Source organism: Chelmon rostratus, chromosome 7, assembly GCF_017976325.1.
Source record: "Chelmon rostratus isolate fCheRos1 chromosome 7, fCheRos1.pri, whole genome shotgun sequence".
In the NCBI taxonomy this organism is placed as follows: Eukaryota; Metazoa; Chordata; class Actinopteri; order Chaetodontiformes; family Chaetodontidae; genus Chelmon; species Chelmon rostratus.
This window is the reverse complement of record NC_055664.1, coordinates 21,988,876-22,011,170: the sequence shown is the minus strand read 5'-3', so window position 1 is coordinate 22,011,170 and position 22,295 is coordinate 21,988,876. Positions and strand designations below refer to the sequence as shown.

The 22,295-nt window shown below is 43.0% G+C and overlaps 1 protein-coding gene across 1 annotated transcript in view; it reads left to right on the top strand.

Annotated features, from left to right (window-relative positions):
* Nucleotides 1-22,295, top strand: part of robo2 (roundabout, axon guidance receptor, homolog 2 (Drosophila)) — a 151,271-nt gene that overhangs the window by 94,705 nt on the left and 34,271 nt on the right. Inside the window, exons 6-15 of the mRNA XM_041941398.1 lie at nucleotides 7,199-7,322; nucleotides 8,505-8,516; nucleotides 12,308-12,432; nucleotides 14,033-14,204; nucleotides 16,823-17,028; nucleotides 18,095-18,176; nucleotides 18,274-18,439; nucleotides 18,595-18,761; nucleotides 20,088-20,209; nucleotides 21,958-22,189. Coding sequence (XP_041797332.1) covers nucleotides 7,199-7,322; nucleotides 8,505-8,516; nucleotides 12,308-12,432; nucleotides 14,033-14,204; nucleotides 16,823-17,028; nucleotides 18,095-18,176; nucleotides 18,274-18,439; nucleotides 18,595-18,761; nucleotides 20,088-20,209; nucleotides 21,958-22,189 — 1,408 coding nt within the window. The remainder of the gene's footprint in view (nucleotides 1-7,198; nucleotides 7,323-8,504; nucleotides 8,517-12,307; nucleotides 12,433-14,032; nucleotides 14,205-16,822; nucleotides 17,029-18,094; nucleotides 18,177-18,273; nucleotides 18,440-18,594; nucleotides 18,762-20,087; nucleotides 20,210-21,957; nucleotides 22,190-22,295) is intronic.

Genomic DNA, 22,295 nt, shown 5'->3' with positions numbered 1-22,295 from the left:
TATTCTAATTCTGACATTTCCTGCTGCCTTTGTTGCGTGCCAAAAAGAAGACTCCTCATATTGTTGAGTGACGAACTGTTCCTGCTTTCTCCGCTGCTTATCCTCACTTAATAAACATCAAACGCGGCTTCTCTCTGACAGACAGAAGAATTGTTTAAAATCCCACGAAAGAATAGTTTCCAGTTTGATAACTGCTCTGAAGACGAAACGCAAACAGCTACTGTAGCACAGCCATTGTGTCATTACACTGTGGGCGTCTGTAGCTGTATCAGTGCCGGTCTTCACCATAGGGATAAAAGACAACTAAAGATCAAGCAATTGTATATTCAGTGGGAAGTGGTCTTTGTTTGCTCTTTATCCAAAAAGGTTACACTGTCCTTATTATTATGATAAGCTGCAGAAAGAGAGACTTCATAAGGCTGCTCCTTCTTTACCATCAAATTGGTTTAACTTGTCTTTGCTGGTCCTTTTACACACATAGTGCACGCCTGTGTCTTTTTGTGCATGTTTGTGTGTGTGCAACTTTTGTACCAGGAAGAAGGGAAATAGAGCCTCAGCTGAGTAAACAGGTCTTTAATATGCTCAGTGGCTCCAGCAGCCTCCCAGGCAAACACGCGCACTCTGGCACATAGACATAAAGCACGCCAGGATGGCACTGGCTTCAGTCTCTGCGGGATAGAAGAGGAGATAGAGACAGCTCGGGAATGGTTTCAATTAGAGGACAAAGACAATGGTGCTGCTCTTTTACCTCTGTGTGGGTGTTTTACTGTGTTTTAAAAAACTAAATAAGAATCAGCGAACAAGCTTATCAACTCGAGGGCACTTGCTAAGAGGCTTTGGTACCACAATATAATAAAATAGGTCAGTTCTATATTTTTCAGTGTACATTATGATGAGAAATCCCAAGACATACCCCTGTGAAACCATTCGAATTCCAGTCTGGCACATGTAAAAGATAATAGCTAAAAATGCCAAGGAACAACAGGTGCATTATTACTGCAGATGCATTGATTATGATGGGAATTTAAAAGTTTGTTTTTTTTATGTTAGGAGAACATTTGTATGGACTCATGGACCTCATTCCAAATAAGAAAAGACTTAGGGTAAATTGTTTACTTGAGTTGCTTAAAGCACTGTGTCCTGCTTATTTCTGTTGGCTTGCTATGGAGCGCAGCCCCATTAATGACTCTTCACTTAACCTATAAGATAAGATAATATTTGTGGTACACACTTGTAGCCATGTACATACAAATTCACATAAGCCCCGTTCGGACAGGATTAATATTCCAGGCGGAGGGGGCGGTAGCAAGCTCATCCTGCTGGACTGTATTTCAGCCCGTGCCAAGTTTCAGGATCTGGATCTTTAAGAGACAAAGCTCTCATCTTTTTTATCTTGTTATTAATGTAATGAATTATCAAATGGTCCTTTCTGAATTCCTATTATACCTTTGCAGTAAGGACGGAGCTGGAAGGTGTGAGGTGACAGTGTTAAATACATATAGTCCACCACACATAAAAATTAGTTATATGAAGGCAGACTAGCCAAGACAGAATAATTACCTGAAGCTGAAATTAGATCAGGCCATTTGTTGAGCTTGCGGGTTCCCATTTTTTTCTTCTTTCCTTCCTCATCTGGGTTCTTCCTGTCATCGGGTCAGAAAAAAGCATTTCTACTTCTTCCATTGTCGCACAGAACTCTGTGTTCTAAGATAATGAAACCCTAAGATACAAGGCCTCTCGGGATGGAATTTAAATAATGAAAGGACCAATAAGTGTGCTGAAAAACAGGAGTTATTTGGGGCTTCAATTATTACCAGGATAGAAGGAGAAAAATCACATATATGTGCTCCAGGCGGGATTAAAATCACTGACCAGCACATGTAATATTAAAATCACCCAACCTCCCCCAGAGGAATAAAGCTGGTTCAAATGGTGCTCATTCTTTTTGCCAATATACAGTGCATATGATTAGATTCAGATGGTAGAGTAGTGTCCTCCCGGGGGAAAATCTTTGCACGTGTTGTCAAGCAGCTGGATTGTAGCATGTGTCTGAAAATGCTATGAAACTCCGGTGGAGTTTATTTAAGGTCTATATACAGTACATAGCATATCCTCCATAAAGAGGCTGAAATTACATCCCCCACATTTGGAAATGCATAAACAAGCCAATTTATTATTTGTAAGAGTGTCTTCACTTGGATTAATATCACTATCAGATTAATTTCCGTCTGTCAGGCATCTCTGCCGAATCTTGGGAAAGCGCACAATAGCTGCTCACACATTAAAGAGCTTTGTTTCTCCAAATGGAAGAGTTTTAGTCTATGACTCGCAGTGAAAGAACTTGGGCAGTGTATGTTATCTTCTGCTGCCTACCAGCTCAGTGTGTGGTCCTCTTTCCCTCCTTTGGTTTACCTCTCCCTCCTCATTTGCCGTGGACCCTTGTGCCCTCTCCGGTGCCTTATCAGAGCCCCTTTGGTCTTGAAGTCTATCTGTATTCAGGCCTTGTGTCCCCATTGACCTCCACAGCACAGCCCCTGCAACATTCAGCAGAAAAGGCTCTCTTTCTGACTCAATCCCTTTGTGGTGTGTGTGTGGGTTTGTGTATGATAGAGGTGTGTGGGTCATGCTGTTTGAGAGAGCTGTTAAAGCTAGTGTGACAGGCACGCCTGTGTTATGCTGACCATCCAGTTTCAATGATTTCTCACCTCTGCAACTCAGCAGAATGAAAATACGGCATGATACGGTTCCTGTCTCCATTACTTCCCCTGATATATAAGTGGATACATCTGGTATTTATGAGGGGGCTGCTGATTGGAATGGCAGCAGGATGATCTTCGTCTTTATCGACACAGATTGTACAAAGTACGGTGAACAAAGTAATAATTCAGTGCAAAATTCTTAATAAAGAAAATATGTTTTTGCATATATTTGGGAGCTGTGCAGCTGATCTTTCATTATGTAGCTGTGCCTTTCAGTTATCTTCATGAATGATAGAAAAATACCTTTCCACTGATAAGAAAGCATAAATGAATACCTCACACACACATAAATGCTCTCAGATAGAGAAAGAGTAAGAATGGCTTCCAGGCATCGGTCAATGAGCTGTACTTTGCTGTTACTGTTTCTCTGTCTGCAGCATTTTCCAGTACAACCATGCCGCCTGCTCCAGACCACTTCCACTAAGTAAAGACTGCAATGCCATCACTATTTCTCTGGAACTCAAGAGAAGCAGCTCTTTTCAAGGCAAATTTAGAATCAATTGGCCTCCCACAAACCCCGAGCCTGACCATGAGGGCTGAAGTCTTGCCAGACTGATCTTTGATTAATGTAGGATAAGGTGATGGATGAGAGTCAGATTGATGGGAAGGTCATGACCCTGCTGAGGCCTGAAAAGTGCCAAGTAGGAGTGGAGCTCTGGCAAAGGGCCTTGCAGAAGAAAGATGAGAAGCAATAGTGGTTAATTGATTGCCTCTCATGGGTGACAAAGCATGGACAGGTAGACTCCAGTTCTTTTGATCGGGAGGAGTTAAGTAGCAGTCAGATGGTGTGAAGCTGGATCAGAGTGTCAGAATGAAATGGAGCAGAGAGGGGACTTTGTGTCAGAGCAACCAGGCCAGTGAGCAGCCTGGAATTAGTCCTCTGCTGTATCTTGAGTCTGACTCATGTGCTCAGAGTTGGCACACAACCCTTCTGCCGACCGGCGGCTCCATTCATATGTACACACAGAGGCGAGGCAGATAAGATCCTCTCAGGTTGAGTCATTTTGTGGATAACTGTACACACACATTCAGTCGTCCACACAACCGAGAGATAAGATTCTCTTAATGCGAGTGAATTGGCACAAGTCTGAAGGTGGACCACGGGTGAGTGTGTTCCTGACAGACAGTCTCAAGGCAAATCCTCTAAGATGATCCGGAGGATTTTTGAGATGTAATGCTTTTAAAGTGTGTCCAATGAAGTTTTCATCCTTGCGCAGCCTTCTCCGTGCAGCAAACACATCAAGTCGACAACCCCGAAAAATGCTGCTTTGTCTTGGCATTTGCTTACATTCCCATCACTCCTCAACTCCCTTCATGAGCGAATGACTCTGCACATGTGTGGATATGTGTTGGATGATTGTATACTTTGTGAGTGTGTGCGTGTGCGTGTGTGTGTGTACAGTGAGCCTTCTCTAGTTGAAATAGAGAGAGAGTCCAATGGGGTGAGTTTGGCTCTCCTATCCTTTCCACAGCCCTTGTACATGTGCAATTACATTCCTCCTCTAATAGAGAACAGAGCTCTATCCCGATCCAGTCTCAATAAAGAGCTACTGTTCCTCTCTGTGTGTACTTACATGTGTGTGTGGCCACACTACCTCTTATCCTTGAGTATTTCCACTCATCTTGTCATCTCGGCTGATTCCATATAGGAAGTTGATTACAGATTGATTGGGCTCATGTTTCCCACTAATAAGTCATGGACCAGCCTGAGGTTCTGTTTGAGAGACTGATGGAGACAGGACCAAGAACAATAAGCATGCTGTCTAGTAGGTGCGTACATGGGTTATCCACATGGCGACGACTTGCTCCTGCAGATGTCAGGCTGTGGGAACCTGTAGGAGCAGTTGAACTGTTTGTGCTTCTATGAGTGATTAGAGCATCTGTAGCTCTCTAAACAACTTGAAAGAGCTAAACTGAGGTGGAAGCTGGACTGTATCGTCCCAGCATGTGCTGTCAAGGACAGAGAAGAAGCTCAACAACCTGTCGGTTCTTGTAATGTTTTGTGAATATTTGTTTAGCTACTAACTTTTAAGTAAATTTACTGCTAGCTATTTGGTATTTGAACCAGTTTTGAAGTCAGTCTAATGTAAAAGCACACAGTGTACAGCCTCTCCAACATGACTGTAGACTTTCAGTCTTGTTTTTATAATAATAGGACTGTAACGAGTGTTGGAGATCATCTGTGTTCCACCTCTGTATCTAATACAAAATGTACCTATTGAGACTGGAATGAAAAAGGCTCAAAACACAATTAGATTAGAGGTTAAATAAGTCAGAGAAAAGTTGGAAATTGAGTGTAGCAACCAACTTCATAAGTAAAGCATTTCCTTCCTGCTTTGTTGACACAGAGCTCGTCGGGGTAGGTTGATTGAGCGTACTGGGAACATCCCTGATCACTTGCTCTCATCATGGCTTGTTAGGGAGTCACAGTGTTTTAACTCATCCCTGCCACTCTTTGGCTCGTCTCCGCCTCCTCTTACAAGTCAGGAGTGCATGTTGAGCTACCCATCGTAGCCGGAGGGCAGCGTATAGGAGGGTTCTCTTTCTATTAGCGTGTTTGTTTTTCATCTGACAACAGGCTTGTCCCAAAAGGTGCTGTCTCATTCCTTTGGATGCCACTCACTCAGTTTCAACAATAAATTCTTTATTCGCGTCCCCAACGATTACCTGAACTGTACATCCCCCTTCACTAGAACAAAGCATTCAGTCATGACTCAGTCAAATAATCATTATGGCTCTTTAAGTACCTGTGCGGAGAGGAGGAACTGGCAGTCAAAGTTGAGGAATGTGCTTCAATAAAGCTGCCTTTGAATGCTTGCTGAGGAAATGTCATAACAGCAGGCGAAAAAAAACAAGACATGGATAGACAGGACAGATTAGTTTTGCAGCTGCCAGTGGCAAGCAGCCATCAGTGCACCTGATGGCCGTGCAGAGGGGTCTTTCCCACTCTGAGGGAAATTGACCATAGCTTGCTGTTACTCCAGAGTCACATCAGGAACAATTGCTGCAAACCATAGTTTGTTGCCATATCTAATTGTCCAATGTATTATCCCGAGTAAAAGCTGTAATCCACCTTCATAGTGTGTACTATTGTGTATTTACCATGCTCGATCCTCCTAAAGAAACCAGAGGTATCTTTTAACAAGTTTCAACTGTGTAGGCAGATCTGAATGTAGCTTATGCCTCTGTGCCATAGAGCTCGACTGTCATCCAAAAGCTATTAAAAACACATAAAAGAGTCATGCTGTTGCATATTTCTTCATTATCTTGAACATGACCAGTGTAGTTTGTTCTATAACAACTGTGACTGCATTTTCAATCTCAGGAGGGTTAGCTCAGTGTTGGGCAGACATCACTGCTTTTGGTTCTTTTATGTGTTTTTAATAGTTGTTGGACTACAAGTTTGGAGTTTTATGGAACAGAGGCATAAGCTATAATAAAAGGATAATATAACGTCAGGCTTGTCCTTTAAAGCCCCTGTGTGGATTTGAAAAATTCTGACTTTGAGGACTCTGCACACAGTTAAAGGCTGAAAACACACAGACTGCACCAATTTCACCCAGATTATCTATTTTTTCTACAAAATAGCAATTAAAAATATTCCATAATCATATAGAAATTCTACACAGGGGCTTTAAAGGGGCAAATATTGTGTCAAACCACGATAGAGTGGCCCTTTATCTGTTCATCTCAACTCCGTTCTCACTGTCTGTGAGTGACAGACTGTGGACAGGCTGACAGACCATCACCACACAGCCCTACCACCCCCACCAGCACACTGCTTACACACTGCCAGGGTAGCACCCCCTTCAATTACAGACTGGAACCACATACCAGACCAGCATCATCCAACTGTCAACTGCCATACAATTCATACAGGTCTAAGCACACAGGCAACCATCTGCAAACACACATAAACACAAACATTTGACTACTGCAATGGAATTGAAAAATTGGGCCAACTTTGCCATAGCATACTTGCTGTATTGATTCAGTCGGTTGCTTTACAATAAGAAGGTGTAGCTCTGTATAGATTTATTGAAACCATATGTTCATGCATTTGCAGTAGATGTATAATGGCACAGAAATGCGTGAACACAAAGCTGTGAATATGGTTTAAACATATATACAGACAGAGAGAAACATCTCATGAATTTTAAACGAGTTTTGAGGGTTCCAACTGAACGCACACCTCTCTGTTTACTGTCTGTCGTTGCTGAATAATTGATCCTCCTCCTTACAATCTCCATTTTTCAGAATGAATAGTTATGCTCCTTTGTACCTCTCCAAGAGGAAATACACTTTCCACGGCCACTGCCAGACAGCTCAACAGTCACAGGGTTAATGTTTCGTCTGAATCGACAGTATTTGCGTTCAATGCTGAACATGCAACTTTAGTTTCATGATGTTCCATCTTTGTTGACAGGTATGAGATCAAGTATGACAAGGACGACTATGTGCTGAGAGTGAAGAAGGCTTCCGTTAACGACGAGGGCACGTTCACCTGTGTGGCGGAAAACCGCGTGGGCAAGCTGGAGGCCTCCGCCACTCTCACAGTCAGAGGTACAAAACGCCTTTGTCCTATGTTATTTTCTCACATTAACACCACTTAGAGAAGGCATGGACCACTGAGGTTGTTATACTTGTACACCAATATGAGGTCTAGATTGGCAGTTCGCTCCATAGGGTCCCCTTTGCACAAATGGATCTCCAGAATGCTGACTCCCACAGCCAGGAGGCAGGGGTGTAGACAGTCTATGAATCTCTTTAATTATTTACATTTCCAAGTGCCGCGTTGACACACTCTGACACTCTTCGCCCCAACCCCCCACACCCGTCATGGTGGACTGCTAGCCACGCTACCCTCTGTGCTGTAACCACCCAGTCAGCAAAGCCATTTCACAGATTACTGATGCACACCGCCAGTCCCACACCTGGGGTTTACAAGGTTAATAAAAACATTATAAGCATAATTTTCCCTCTTTTCACCACTCTTCTTCCCATTAAACCCAAATGTTTAAGGTCTCTGTGGAGCACTTTAGAGCGACACAGGGGGCCAGAGGGAGGTAAAACGAGGTCTGAGTTGTTTTTGTTCTTTTTGGAAGGTTGATTTGTGTAAGTATCATCTTAGTGTTTTACTTGACTGTGAGGACACAGTAACACAGAGGAAACACTGGGGAATCACTACCTACACCAACTCACCCTGCTGGAGTGCTGAAGAAGCTCTGGTCTCTGACTGAAACCCACATGCTGTCTGTACTTAGCCTTTGAAATGCCCTCTCTCCTCCTCTTGCTCTCTTTCCTCTGCTCTGTCCATCAGCACGTAGAATTGTAGATTTCATTAATGCAGACAGCAAAGATCCAGTAGCGATTTTGTCTCTGACAAGAGGAATTGGCTGCCTCTGCAGGTGTGTGAATGCAATTGAACTTTTTTTTGGCCACCAGGGGGCGCTCAAAACAGACTGCCTTTATCATTCAGGTGTCAGGTGTCTGAGAAACAGAGACCTTGAGTGTATCAATTAGTCTGTCCGGTGGACAAAAGCTGCTGGATCCTCGCTGCCATGCTGACCCTGTGCCAGAAATATGTTGGCCCCAACACAACACGTCATTCATTCTGACTTTGATTTCTTTTTGTCTTATTTTATTATGTTTGTTCTGTTCTTCTTCTCTTGTTTTATATGTTTGTGTGTCTGTGTCTTAATTTGTTCCTTTTGTGTATCCACTCCTCCATTGTTGTGTCTCCAGCCCGCCCTGTCGGTAAGTACCCATCCTTCTGATTTGATTCCATCCTGCATGCCCTCTCCATACACACTACTGCATTTGACTGCTTGACAATCAGTAACCATTGCTTTAACATTACTGTATTTGACTAACACAGGTGTGAAATCACATTGTGTTTCGTCAGATTATTGTTTGCAAATAGTCGTGTGGACTGTGTAGATTTAACAGCTCAAAGCAACCAGCTGCAACAACTTGACAGAACTCAGAGACAAAGCTCCAAGGGAACGTTATTTTCATATGGCTGCCAAGGTTTCTCAGCATCCATATACTGTACGTTGAATTGACTTCAAATACATGTCAACTAACTTCATCACATTAATGCGACAGTAATCAATTTAGCGCACATTCTTTTCTATAGTTTCATATTTTTATCACTTGAACTCCCCCTGCAGCTGATGGAACTGGTGTAGGTTTCAACGACACCGGTTTAGCTCTAAACCGAAGTCACTATAGATTCTAGATTCTAGCCACTACAATGACTGTGTAGACTGGCAGTCTGATCGTCTCAGGCATTGTCATCTCATATGGTCCAAGACGTGTTTAACTTGCAAGTCTTGAGGCCATCTGTGGATTTTTGGAACACAAAGCTGAGATCTGTTTGTTTTGGATGCGCTTCTTTCCTTCTGTGCCCCCACGACACAGAGCCGGGAATCTCATTTTATTTCCCTGTAGATCGGAAAAAGGTCAGGGCAGAACCAAATCTGATACACTTACGACGCCAAATTGTTAGAGGAAGCGAATGAAAATGGTTTTCTGGAGAGAAAGGTGTGCTTCATGAGAGCAGAAACGAGAGGAATACTGGAACCAGAAACACGCGTCGGGACAAAGAATGGAGAGGAAAATGGCCGAAGTGTATGAGTGTGCGTGCGTGTGTGTGTTGAGACAGGCTTGACTGGCAGAAAAACCCAGACACTGCCTCAGTGGCAGGACTTTGGTTGGCAAAACAGCAGTGAATATTCTACGATTGTCAAACTGTCAGCTTTCAAGAAGATGGAGTAAATTACACATTCACTCTGCCTGTGGGAAGCGACAGTAATTGCCGTCAACTTCTGAATAAAATATGATTGAACGTGGGATTTTAAAGGAGGAGGCTTCTCAGTCTGTGTGCCTGGGTCTGCTGAATGTCTGCCTCTCTGTCCATTTGTTCTTTTCGCCCTGACTGCTGTTTTATGCTGAGCCCTCTCCAAACCAGGCAGGTCGGACTTGTCATGAATTAAATATGGACACCTGATCATGTGTTTCCTTAGTAGGGGACAGGAAGAAGCCTCGCACATGTCATTAAGGCTCTCTGAATCAAAACAGGGCCAGTGTGAGTTAGCCCTGGGCCAAGCTGTGAAACTGTCACACACTGACTTCCTCTTGATTTGTCTGGGTTTTTGATCTATTTTTCTCTGTGGGCCTCCCTCTCCTTTTTTACGTCCACCCCCTCACATCTCCCAGAAGCATTTCATTCCTTTTCTATTTTTTTCCTTTTTTGAAAGTTGTGCCACAGGTACAGAACGAGCCCAAGATTAATCTCAGAACACGAGGAAACTAACCCAAACTTGATATTTTCCTCAAATTAAAATAGTGGAGCTTTTATCAGTGGGTCAAGTGCAACAGGAAACATTTTCACTTAATCAGAATATGTTGCAAAAAACCTCCAGTGATGCCAAATTACTGGCTACAATAAATGATTCACAACCAGATTTCTTTCGTTAATTAAGTTTGATGAAATCTTCCTGATCAACAAATGTTTTCAATGTCCAGCTGCAAACAATTAACCATACAAGCAGAAAATAGGTTAGAAACCTCAGAAACTTTCATATCATTTGATCCTGTGTGACAGTACTGACGTGCCTGACCGTAAGGTGTTAAACCATATTTTTAGTGAGTAGTTAGTAATGCAGTTTGCTGGCTGGAGCAGAGGAAGTGAAGGGAGGGAACTGAGTCCTTGCCAGAGCGTGATTTAGGAGCTCTGTATGAGGCCCAGCATTGTGAGAGCCACGAGATATCCAAGCTGCAGAAGGCCAAACGGGAAGGCAGTAAATCTGTAGCCATCTGTACCATTCCCAACTGTGTGTATCTTTGACAAATACACACCCCCAAAAAGGGATTACATGGAGAAACCAGCCAAATGGGAAGAGTTTGGCCTTACTGGAACCAGCTGGCTTGTCAGAGAAAGGACTTACAAAGAAATCAAAAGAAACAGAAAGAGTGCAAGATGTTGCATTGCAACAATCCTGATTTTTTTTTTCTTTGTCAGATTTTTAGAACGATCTGTGGACATTGCTCAAGTATTCATTTTGTTTTTATAAAGAAAATGTCCTCAACTGCCCCATTGTCTGCACTTACTTGAGGTTATGGCAGGGACTCTGAATCTTTGATTTCTTGGCTTTCATTATCTCTGCAGGAACCATGTTTCCTCCTCTAATGAACGTATCGTTGATGTCTTATCTTCTCAACACAGGACTCAGACCCCCAGTGACAGGCATAGAATAAACAAGTAGAGGTCTTGGGTTTTGTGGTAAATTACATCATTTTCATTTCAATCATTTTGGAGTTTTGCAGCTGAGATAATTATGGTAATATTATACAGTTGCACTTGTGATTAGCATATGACAACTGTATGAGAAATGAGAGCCTAGATCACTGCTAGTTTGTAAAGATTGAAGGATGGAACTTCTTTGCTTCTCTCCTGGGTTTTTCTTTAAATGCAGGACTCTGTAGTTTTTCATTATGTAGGATAAAAACTGAAGTTTTAAAACCACTAGTTAAATTATCTCTTGGTGTAAAGTAATGAAGTTCATCATTGGCTCGGAAACACTGTATACCCTTATTTTCCAAACTATATGCGCTCGATTCATCAGCCTTTGCTTGTTGATTGAAAAATGACTGTAAATGCAGCTTGAACACGTGGAGCTGTGAGGGAAAGGTGGCCTTAAATCCTGCCTCCCCGTCCTACCATCAGGGAAGTGGTCAGCGAGTGAAGCGAGGCGACACCGCACGCCTGAAGAACTTGTATCTAATCTCTAAACTGCTCTCTCTGTATTATTGAACTGCATCTGTCAAGTTGTCAGTCAGAAATGTCTCACTCTGTCCCGAGTGTGTGACAACTGGTCTGGCTCCTGATGGAGTTGTGAATATTGACTGAGAAAGCTTCGCACTACGATTTCAAAATTTGATAGCCCTTCAAGCCCCTTCTCTCTTTGATGGAGAGGTGTTAGCTTGAAGTGTGGTGAACACAGAACTAGTCTTTTCTGTCTCTCACTCCCGTTTTGATCCAGCTCTGATCAGAAATACTCTTCGGATAAGGACTTTTACACGTGATGCATTCTGACTAAATCTCACACATGAAAAATCAGACATGGTTAACCCTTATGTGTCTCTACCTGTTCATAGTTTTGGATGTGTTCAGGGCATGGGTGTGCCTTTGTGTGTTGTCTCAGATCTAAATGCCATTGTGACCAAGGCGCTTCCCTGTGTGAATGCCAAACGTGACTGTCATTCATTCAGCCGCAGCCTCACCTGGATGAATGGCCAACCTGGTTACCATGGCAATGATAGTCATTGGTGTTCTTCCTCTGTTCAGAGCCATTAGAGAGCGAAAGTTGGATATAACGCTGCATGGAAGCTCTGTACCGCACTCCCATTTTGATTTGACCGTGTGGTATATTGCTTGTTTTTTGCTTGAAACCCCCAAGCCTCAATAATCTCCAGCACTGATGTTTGGTCTCACTGTGTGCCACTGCTCTACTAACACTGGTGTTTTTGCCCTTTGACCTTAGCTGCGCCCCAGTTTGTCATCCGCCCAAGGGACCAAATTGTGGCTCAAGGCCGCACTGCCAGCTTTCCTTGTGAAACCAAAGGAAACCCTCAGCCTGCTGTCTTCTGGCAGAAGGAGGGAAGTCAGGTAAGGGCAAACAATCTCACACAAGAAGAAAACTTTTGTTTCTTTGTTGCATTATTTCTTACATGTGAAAGTACTGTACATTGCTCTCTTTGTCGCTGTCTGCACTTTGTTTGGATTCCCTCTGCAGCATGCACAATTGCTGAGTGCCTACGAGCCTCCTGCCCTGCACATACAGACAAGCACATACACACAGCGATTCAAACTACACTATCTGTCATCAGAATCTTTAGTACAGACACAGATACACCTTTGTTCTCAGCAGCCGCCAAACAACAGCGTGCCTGGCAAAGTGCTAATCGGTTTCCTGTGACCCTGCACTGATAAGAACGATCCTATCCCTCACTCAAGCAGATAACCCATTCAAATACCTGGGTGTCCTCACAACGCTCAACAACAGTGCCAATTAGGAGCCTGTTGGGGCTTGTAGATGAGCCAGAGATATGATTCAGCTCTGGCTAAGGTTCAAACACACACACAGATACACACACACACATAGCCTGCAGGCCAACAATAGCAGCAAAGTTCCCTTTAAAACAGTGAACAGAAGTGAGACACATGCTTACATGTTCACACAAACATTTGGTGTAATACTTACCCAGTTTACCCCTCGCCAATGTGCAACCTAAAGCCTATGACTCAGTACCACTGAGTAATTTGTGAACTTTGGGCACATTTATAACCAGCGTTTGTCTCAAGTTATCATTAAAGATGAGCCTTTTGTAATGAATGCACTACAAACACTTCTGTGCAAGCAGTTGCACGTCCTCGCCATCTCGCCACACGCCTCCGTCCTTGTGTTTATCGATGCTCTCTCTACCTCACCCACACTGACGCACAAAAGGTATGAAGGTATTTGTCGAGAGAACAAATTAATGCTAATTCACAACAGTAATTAAGTGACAGAAAGGCCTTTTTTTCTCACACTTGAGGATAATGAAGTGTACGTCTCTCGTGCTGGAGATGCATAAAGCCTAATTTACAAAAATAAAGCAAACAGCATAATTTGTGGCATTTAAGTGATTAGGTGTCATTAAATCCAGCTAATGTATTTGCTGGTTGCCTTTGGCGATCATAATAAAAAAGGGCTAAAAAAAGAAGGAACTGGTTCGAGTGTCTGGTGTTTTATCAGCGCGATCAGTCCTCTGATTCTGTGTATTAACTCTGGAATATGCGGGATTGAGTATCCCCTCTTCTGTTGTGTTATATTCAATATAAGTTCAACTCATATGGGGTGGTCTCTGTGGGTGAAAGAGCAGCTCAGAACTGCTGTGGAATCGAAGCAGAAAGGAAAGTAGTCATGAAGCCAACAAGAGCAAAAGTTGCCTTCATAACACAGTGGAGCCTCTGGCTTGGCTCAAGAGTAAGTATGAAACCAAGCCATCAAACTGTATACGTGCTGGGCAGTTTGTGAGCTCGGTTAACCAAGTGATAGATGGAATTGTTCATACTGTAGCTGTGATAGTGCGATCTGTGTGCGCATGTGATTGTGCACGGAACGTGCGAGTTTGGTGGTGGTGCTGTGTGTGACTGTTTTGTAATTTATCCAGGTCGTACTGCTTCCACATTCTCGCTAATTGGCTGTTTGTTCCTCTTCCCACAGAATTTGCTCTTTCCCAACCAACCCCAGCAGCCCAACAGTCGCTTCTCGGTGTCACCCAGCGGAGACCTCACCATTTCGTCTGTGCAGCGGGCAGATGCTGGTTACTATATCTGCCAGGCCCTGACCGTTGCAGGCAGTATCCTCGCCAAGGCTCAACTGGAGGTCACAGATGGTGAGGGAAAACTGACGCCTCACTTCTTCCATGCCAGCACACTACAGCACACGAGCACACGCCTTAGAACCACTGCGAATGTGGAGAAGTGCACAGACGTGCTTTCAGTATGCACGTTCGATCCTCTCCTTACATGCATTACAACATTTACCCCTCAACAAAGAGCAGATTTATAACGACATCAATGATGTCTGACTGAAGTGTTTCATGGTTTTACTGAAAAGCCTTTCTTGCCTTGCTGAGTTTATATAAGAATTTGGCCTTTAACAACTTTGAAAGTATACACACAAGCACAAATGATATTTTTTTTGTATTCCATGTGCAGAAATAAATTCAGCTTCGGTGTGAGAAATGCCTGTATGCCCATGACCTTCAGTTACTGTGTTTTTGCAGTACGCTTCTTGTTTCATTTTTTTACTGACACAATTTAATTAAAATTTTCTACTTTTCCTTTTGGAAAGGAAATAAAGCATTGCCCTTGAGTTCCTTCAAGTTTAATGATCAGCGTTTGGGTGAGTGGGCGAGGTGCAAGCGTTTGTGTGTGTGTGTGTGTGGGAGGGAGCAAGAGAAAGAGACACGGAGGAAGAGAGGGGACATGATTGAGTGAGTGAGTGACAATGGTTTTCTGTAGAATGAATTATGTGGACTGCAAGGTGTGGGAGCGTCTGTCTTGCCATCACAGCCCTGGCTGTTCTGATGGCAAGATAGACGGCCGTCCATGTGTCTGCTGAAGTACCTGCTAGCAGAAAGGACATCTTTTTTCAATATTTTGTCTGAAACAGGAATGGTTCAATTGCACATACAAAATGTGCATGTCCTTCAATTTCCAGCAGCATACAATCACATTTTACACCCATATACTCCAAAAATAATAATTACACTTGGTTTTTACTTTATGCACTGCATCTTTTTTATTCAAATCTGTCGCATATTCTTCTTGCAGAACGTGCAACAAAAGGCATGTTTGCGAGACAGGTGTTAGGCAGGTCTAAAAGAAAAAGAGGGAGAGGAGGAAAGAGTACAGAAGGGCCAGGGTGAGGTCATGGCCACACCTGCCACAGTCTTCATGTGATTTACTGCCCTGAGCCCCGACAACAGACTGTGGAGTTCAAGGAGATCAGTAATGAGAAATTCCTGATCCAGAGACCCAAGGCCTTAGTCGAGCCTTGTCTCCTCCCTCGGTCACTCCTACATGCCATCAACACATACATCAGGCACATCAAATCCCTGGACCAAGCAGTGTCTTATGCTTCCACACGCTTTAGTCAAAACTTACAGCTTACAATGTTCTCTAGATTAGGAAAGTGCTGAAGTTCTGAACTTCACTTAAGACATCCGCTAACAAACAACATAGTTCAGGCTATTAAGTAGTGAAGCCAAATTCTTTATTCTTGCTTGTGATGTTGATGTAAATCTTTAAGCAAAGTGTGTTAATAACGTAAGATAAACTACAACACAGCTGGCCCCTGACCAGCAGCAGGTGCTTTGAATCCTCTTTGGCTTAGTCTCTGATTTACATTATCCCTTTTGATTCATATGATTGGATTTGCCCTTATATAAACATTCCAGAGGAATAAAACAATAAGTGAAGTATAATTGCTGAAATTGATTTATGACATTTGGCTCGTTGTGGATAGTATATCGGCTTTCTGCACAGTTTTTCTTTTTCTGTCTTTGGTGACCCAAAGCGAGGGGTGCAAAAGTGTATTACTTGGAATCACTTCCTTTTGTCAGATGTAGCTGCGAGAGAGAAAATGGGGATGGAAACGAGGGTGTGATAATGTGTTGAAAGGTTACTGAGGTAGACTTGGTAATTAGCCCCTGCAGGTCTGCCATCATTAATCCATACCTTCTAATTAATGTGGGTTCTGTGATGCCAGGGGGACTCCACATTATTCAACTCTAAATATATAAACTGCCTGTGTGCTAGAGTGCTAAGTCTCTCTCTGAAATCACCTCTGACATATCCACTATTTCATAGAGGGAACCCACAGGCTTTTTTTGGCACATTATAACAAATGAATTTGCTCGTGTAAATGGAATTCATCACGGCATTAGCATTCATCTGAAGTGACGCTAGAACAAAATATATCTCATTGTTTCATGTGAAAAAAATTGCTTCTATTCTTCACTCTGTTTACACGTCTTAGGAGTATCATGAGGTGGTTTCAGCAACGTTTAGTATCTGAAGTTCACCTTTTATTGTGCCCCACGCTGCACATAATGAAGTATTTATCTGAACCACACTGAGTCAATAGGCAAGAGTCTCACCGCTAAACTGCACCACAGAGTCTAGAGTAGTGTATAAAAATAAGGCTACCCAGGCAGTAACTGGAAGCTGCTTAGCATCCCTCTGCCACATCAATGAAACTCGAAAACTCTACTCAGCTGTTCTTTCCCTGCTTCCTGGAAATACAGGATATGGTCATTGTTCTGTGGTGCAATTACAAGACCTGCAGAGAAAATAGGCTACTTTATGATAGATACCCACATCCACCCCCAGTGCATTTTATGATCAATGCTGTCACTCAGTTTATTGTACAGTCATACGCCTTATGTGAACACCATCATCCATCGGACCTTCAGAGTGATAGACCGTGTTTCTCTTTGTAACGCAGTGCTCACAGACAGGCCGCCACCCATCATTCGCCAAGGCCCGTCCAATCAGACCCTCGGGGTGGACAGCGTGGCACTGTTGAAGTGCCAGGCATCAGGAGACCCCATCCCCTCCATCAGCTGGCTGAAGGATGGGATCAGTCTGCTGGGAAAGGACCCCCGCATGTCCCTGCAGGAGCTGGGCAGTCTGCAGATCAAAAACATAAAGGTGAGGGATTTCATTGATCTCATTGGTGTTGAAGACTAATCAATTTGTGCTACTGTGCCAATAATATAGCATAATAGCTTTGTCCGTAGCTAGAATTTAGCTATGATTGTCCCTTATTGCCTCCATTTTCTCAAAGTTGTCACTGGCCCTTATTATTAAACTTAATTTAAGAATTTTATAAGATCATATGCATTTGTATGGTCATGCTTGAAACACTACAGGATACAAGCCTCTGTAGAATTCACGTGGCTGAAGCATAACTTCGGTGAGCATGGTACCATAATGCCTTCAAGAGATGAAGCTGCTGCATTGATTTTTTTTTTAATTGTTTGATAGAATCACTTAGTGGCACGGCAGCTCCAACTGGGCTCAGCTGTGCAGGGTTGGATGGATTCCAGCTGTAGGGAAGAAACATGTATGCACTTACAGATATATACACACATGTGTGCGCACGTACACGTTTAGAGTAGATTAAATTTAAAAGGCTCAGTCTTCCTTTCCCCACTCGGGGGCCTCAGTGGAATATCTATTACGCTTGACAAAGCTGCCGACCACTGACATGTTATTTAATAAATGGAAGGAAGGCACTGGGACAAAAACCAACAAACAACCAAAGTTCCTAAGAGGGATGGAGAGACAAGCCAGCTGTCATCGGTCCAGGGGGTTCCAGCAGCCCACCCTAAATTAATTAGCCTGGCTTTGTTGTGGTCGGCAGGACAGTGGGGAAATAAGGAGGGGGAGTGGAAAAGTGATGGAAGGGTGGTGAGTAGAAAATGGAATTCATTAGGAAATTAACGTCAGCACTTTGAGGCACTCACAAATGACACACAATTTAGCCAGCGCGGAGCTAGCTCATGAAGTCGCCCCATCACTTTTCAGTATTTCAGCGATAGGAAGATTATATGTATTCAGTCATTGCTGCTGCCGTCAGGATGTGTGAAATGAAATGGCCCTTCCACTAAAAGTGTCATGAGTGGGGTCATTATGCTCTGTGTGTCAGTGCTGTAAGTGTCGTGTGTGTTTGTTGTGAGTCGGAAATATACATGCGTATTCTTCTGTACACCAGCTTTCAGACTCTGGGATCTATACATGTGTGGCCACCAGCTCCAGCGGTGAAACATCATGGAGTGCTTTCTTGGAAGTCAAAGGTACAAGATGGCATAATGATCCCATGTAAAAATGCTTTTCAACTTGTCAGCTTTAGTTTCCTTTTAGAGAAAGTGGCTTTTCTCTCCTTCCATTCAGAATCAGGCGGAGTGATCGTCACGAAAAACCATGATGAGAATGAGCTTCCGGGCCCACCATCCAAACCTCAGGTCACTGATGTCACCAAGAATAGTGTGTCTTTGTCCTGGCAGCCTGGGATGGTTGGAGCATCACCCGTCTCCTCTTTTGTTATTGAGGCATTCAGGTTTGTACCATCAAATCCTCCCTCACTACTTAATAGCCTTGGTTAAGCTTTGGTATTGGTGCAGCCATGGATTGCAGGTACAAATATATTGTACCTTGTGAAAGGATATTGAAAAATGACATGAAATCGCTTTTTTTTTGCCCCTTGCATTCCAGTCAATCAGTGAGCAACAGCTGGCAGACAGTAGCAGATCACATCAAAACCACCCAGTTCACTGTCAAAGGTCTCCGTCCGAACACCATCTACCTGTTCATGGTCCGAGCAGTCAACAGCCAGGGCCTGAGTGATCCCAGCCCCATGTCTGATCCTGTCAGAACACAAGGTACCTTACACAACATTAACGTGAAAGGAATTCATTATACTGACTGTGTTTACTGAATGTGTAAATGTGTCATAATCACTTTCACTGTTGCTATGTGGTTTCCCTTTTTGCTGAGTATAATTTCTGCTTCTACTGATAAAGTAAGGTCACTGTGCCCCCCCCATCAAAGTGTGATACTTATCAGCCCCTCTCAGCACTCTGCATTGAATAGCTATGCTGAAACACTGCAGACCTTTCCAGAGGTCAAATTCTCCTTCTCAGTCCAGCTCATTAAGGCTACACTTAAGCAATTATGTAAAATAAGCATGTCTACTTTTGGAAGGCCTAACTGCGTTAGTGCTATCCCTGCTATGTTAATGATCATAACAGGAGAAAATGACTGCCTGCAACCCCAAAGAAGATTTGATTATGGTACTGGACAGACCACAGTCTCCAGATTACATTGATATGATAAGTCCCTGGCTAAATAAATAAATAAATGAAAAAGCAACATTTGGCCAAGCTGTGTTAGATGCAAGCCAAAGAGCGTAAAAAAACAGAGTCAATTTGAATTGCAGCATATCTCTCTCCTGCTGAGGTGAAGGCCTTGAGATGATTTATAGACGTGTTTATTGACAATGGCATGCATTGATGACAAATTGATTTTTCACTTCTTTTTAACTGTGTTTGGCCCGTCTTGCCCTATTAGTGTGGCCTGTGATTCATGAGTCTGTTGGGTTCTCTGAATGAAGCTTTTTGAAATATAATTTCCTCTCGTTTTTTTGCTTCCTTTCAATAAATAACTCAAAATGTGGCTCACTTCAACCGCTCTCAGTATCTCATACACTGTTTTTTTTTATAGTCTGTAACTTGAAACACATGCTTGTACAAAATGGGAAATGAGCTGGAAAATAGTGTCACAGTGTCCATTCATCTCCCATCCAATGTGTCTGGGGTCGTGCATTCATGGTTCAGTCGTTGATGTGGTTGTTCAGCCTGCCCCAAAGAGTGCAGACATGACACACATCTGAAGAACTTTGCCCGTCCAAGTCTTCTCTCTTTTCTCCAAAACCAGACAAGTGCCTTAATACAAAATACAATGAGGTCATTTTAATGCAGATGAAGTTGCTCCTTCTCAAATGAAGCCGCGATAACCAAGTGTACATTTCTTTGTTGAAGCCGATTGGTCTATTCAGTCGCTCTTTTCCAATTCCACTTCTGAGGGCGATAAAGTAAGCTTTATTGTGAGGAATGGAGTGAATTCTCTAAAAACCAAGTAGAGGAGAGTAGGTAACATTGTACCCCCTCTCTCTCTCTTTCTCATTTTCCTTTCTTGATTTCTCTTAGATATAAGTCCTCCAGCTCAGGGTGTCGACCACAGGCATGTACAGAAGGAGCTCGGTGAGGTCATAGTGCGGTTGCACAACCCGGTTGTCCTGAGTCCCACAACCATTCAGGTCACATGGACAGTAAGTGCGGCTTGTCTTTTGCATACAGGATACAACAAGTGCATCATTGTCATTTGCTCGGCTCGAGTCTTTACGCTGGAAGAGCTTAGATACATAAAAGTGTTCAATTTGTATGTGGTTTTCTTATCTCTCTGCAATCTTTGATTTTGCAGAATTGAGTCATAAAGTCAAGATAGCTGATATGAAAGATCCCTCTTTGAAGCCAAGAAGGTGCTCCTTCAGGCTACCATTTGTTTTATCTCTGGAAATTTCAGGTCGTTCCCTGAGACAGCAGCTTTGAAATATTGTAATTGGTGCCTTAAAAGTAACTGAACATCAAATAGCTGAGAAATTGTTTCTTTTAACCACACTGAACATCAAAAGAGATGTCAGAGACATCTGGTTGTTCATCAACCTTCCATATGTCTTCAGCTCCTTCCCTCTTAAAACACAGACTTTCCAGACATAAAATTAGATTGAAATGAATGTTTGTGGTTGGACTGTATTTTCTGAACAGGAGTTTTTTCTGTTTTCCTACCGCCTTGAGATGATGCATCAAACGTCTTGTACGCTCATACATGCAAACACACACCTGCTCTTCAACCTTACAGATGCACATATTGCCCCATCACAAGAATCAGCGAATTATGTTCCAAAACCTGACATTTTTATTAAATGTGGAAAATGTAAAATCAGCTAGAGCCTCTGCTAAAATGATGAAGACAAAAAAAAAGCTGTTTGTATTACTCAAAGCTGAGGTGCTGGTTTATTTTGATTGTGGTGCTGTACATCACTCATGTCCAGGTATTTACAGTACACATGCATATTTCCTTTTTCAAATAAACCACATTAGCAGTTTTCCTGCTGACATGTTTATTGACCCCTGTAATAAGTCTCACCCCAAGACTTGGTAGCTAATTTAATGGTAAAGCCTTGCTTTATGATCGTAATGTACAATCAACACGAAACATGGCTACCTAATCAATCAGGGGTCCTTTCAGTAAACAGAGGGGCCACTCTCAGAGAGCTTTTATATTCCCAAATCATTCCATTAGTAAAAGTCACACATCCATTTTGCTGATTTACTCGGGCTACACTGGCGAAAAACAGCTGCTTAATATCCCACTTGAAAGCCCCGCTCACTTCTTCTACTGTTAACAAGCCATTACAATGAGTTATGCGCCTGCTCCTCCTCTGCATAAATTCTGCTTTTTCTGTCTAGCTAAATGGGCTCAAGTTTTTAAGAGAGGGGTCCTTTGTGCGTTGCAGGGGGGCTATCAGACTTCCAGTCTCTCTGTCTTTTCTATGGGATAGATCTGCTGTTATCACCTCTGCTGTGTATTCACCTCATGTCCCCACTGTGTCTGTATTTGTCGCTGTGTGACACTTTCATACTCGCAGCCTATCTTAAACCTGCTTTCCAGTGTCACTAGTTAGTATTTATAATACATAGGAGACATGCATATGTCCTTTAAGGTGGCATTCAGGAAGGTCTGTTTAGTTGAGAAGGGGGCACTTTGATGCTGGGAGCTGGGAGAATGAGGTAATGTCAAGGTGTTAATTGAGCTAAATGTGTCATAGCAGGTGATAAAAGGCCCATTAAACGGCTAACAGCCTCTAAAGTGTCATGAATGCAATCCTGTGAGAAATACATTGCCGAAAAACATCCTTGTATATTATCCAGCGGCTTGCCCAAGATAGCATCTCCCCTGCACACTTCTTTTTGCACCAAAATACAACGGTAATCTTGTCTTCATTCACTTTCTCAGGTGGATCGTCAGTCCCAGTTCATCCAGGGTTACAGAGTTCTGTACAGGCAGACATCAGGACTGCCTGCACCAGGATCCTGGCAGACCCAGGATGTGAAAGTCCCTTCTGAGCGCAGCGTCATCCTCTCCGCGCTTAAAAAGGGCATTGTGTATGAGATCAAGGTCCGCCCTTATTTCAACGAGTTTCAAGGCATGGACAGCGAATCCAGAACGGCACGGACGACTGAAGAAGGTATGAAGAAGTACATGCTGACTATTTATGTCAGAAGCAATACAGCATAGTGAGTGAAACTGAGGTGCGTCCACACAAATTTGGGATGACGGGTGACACATGACCC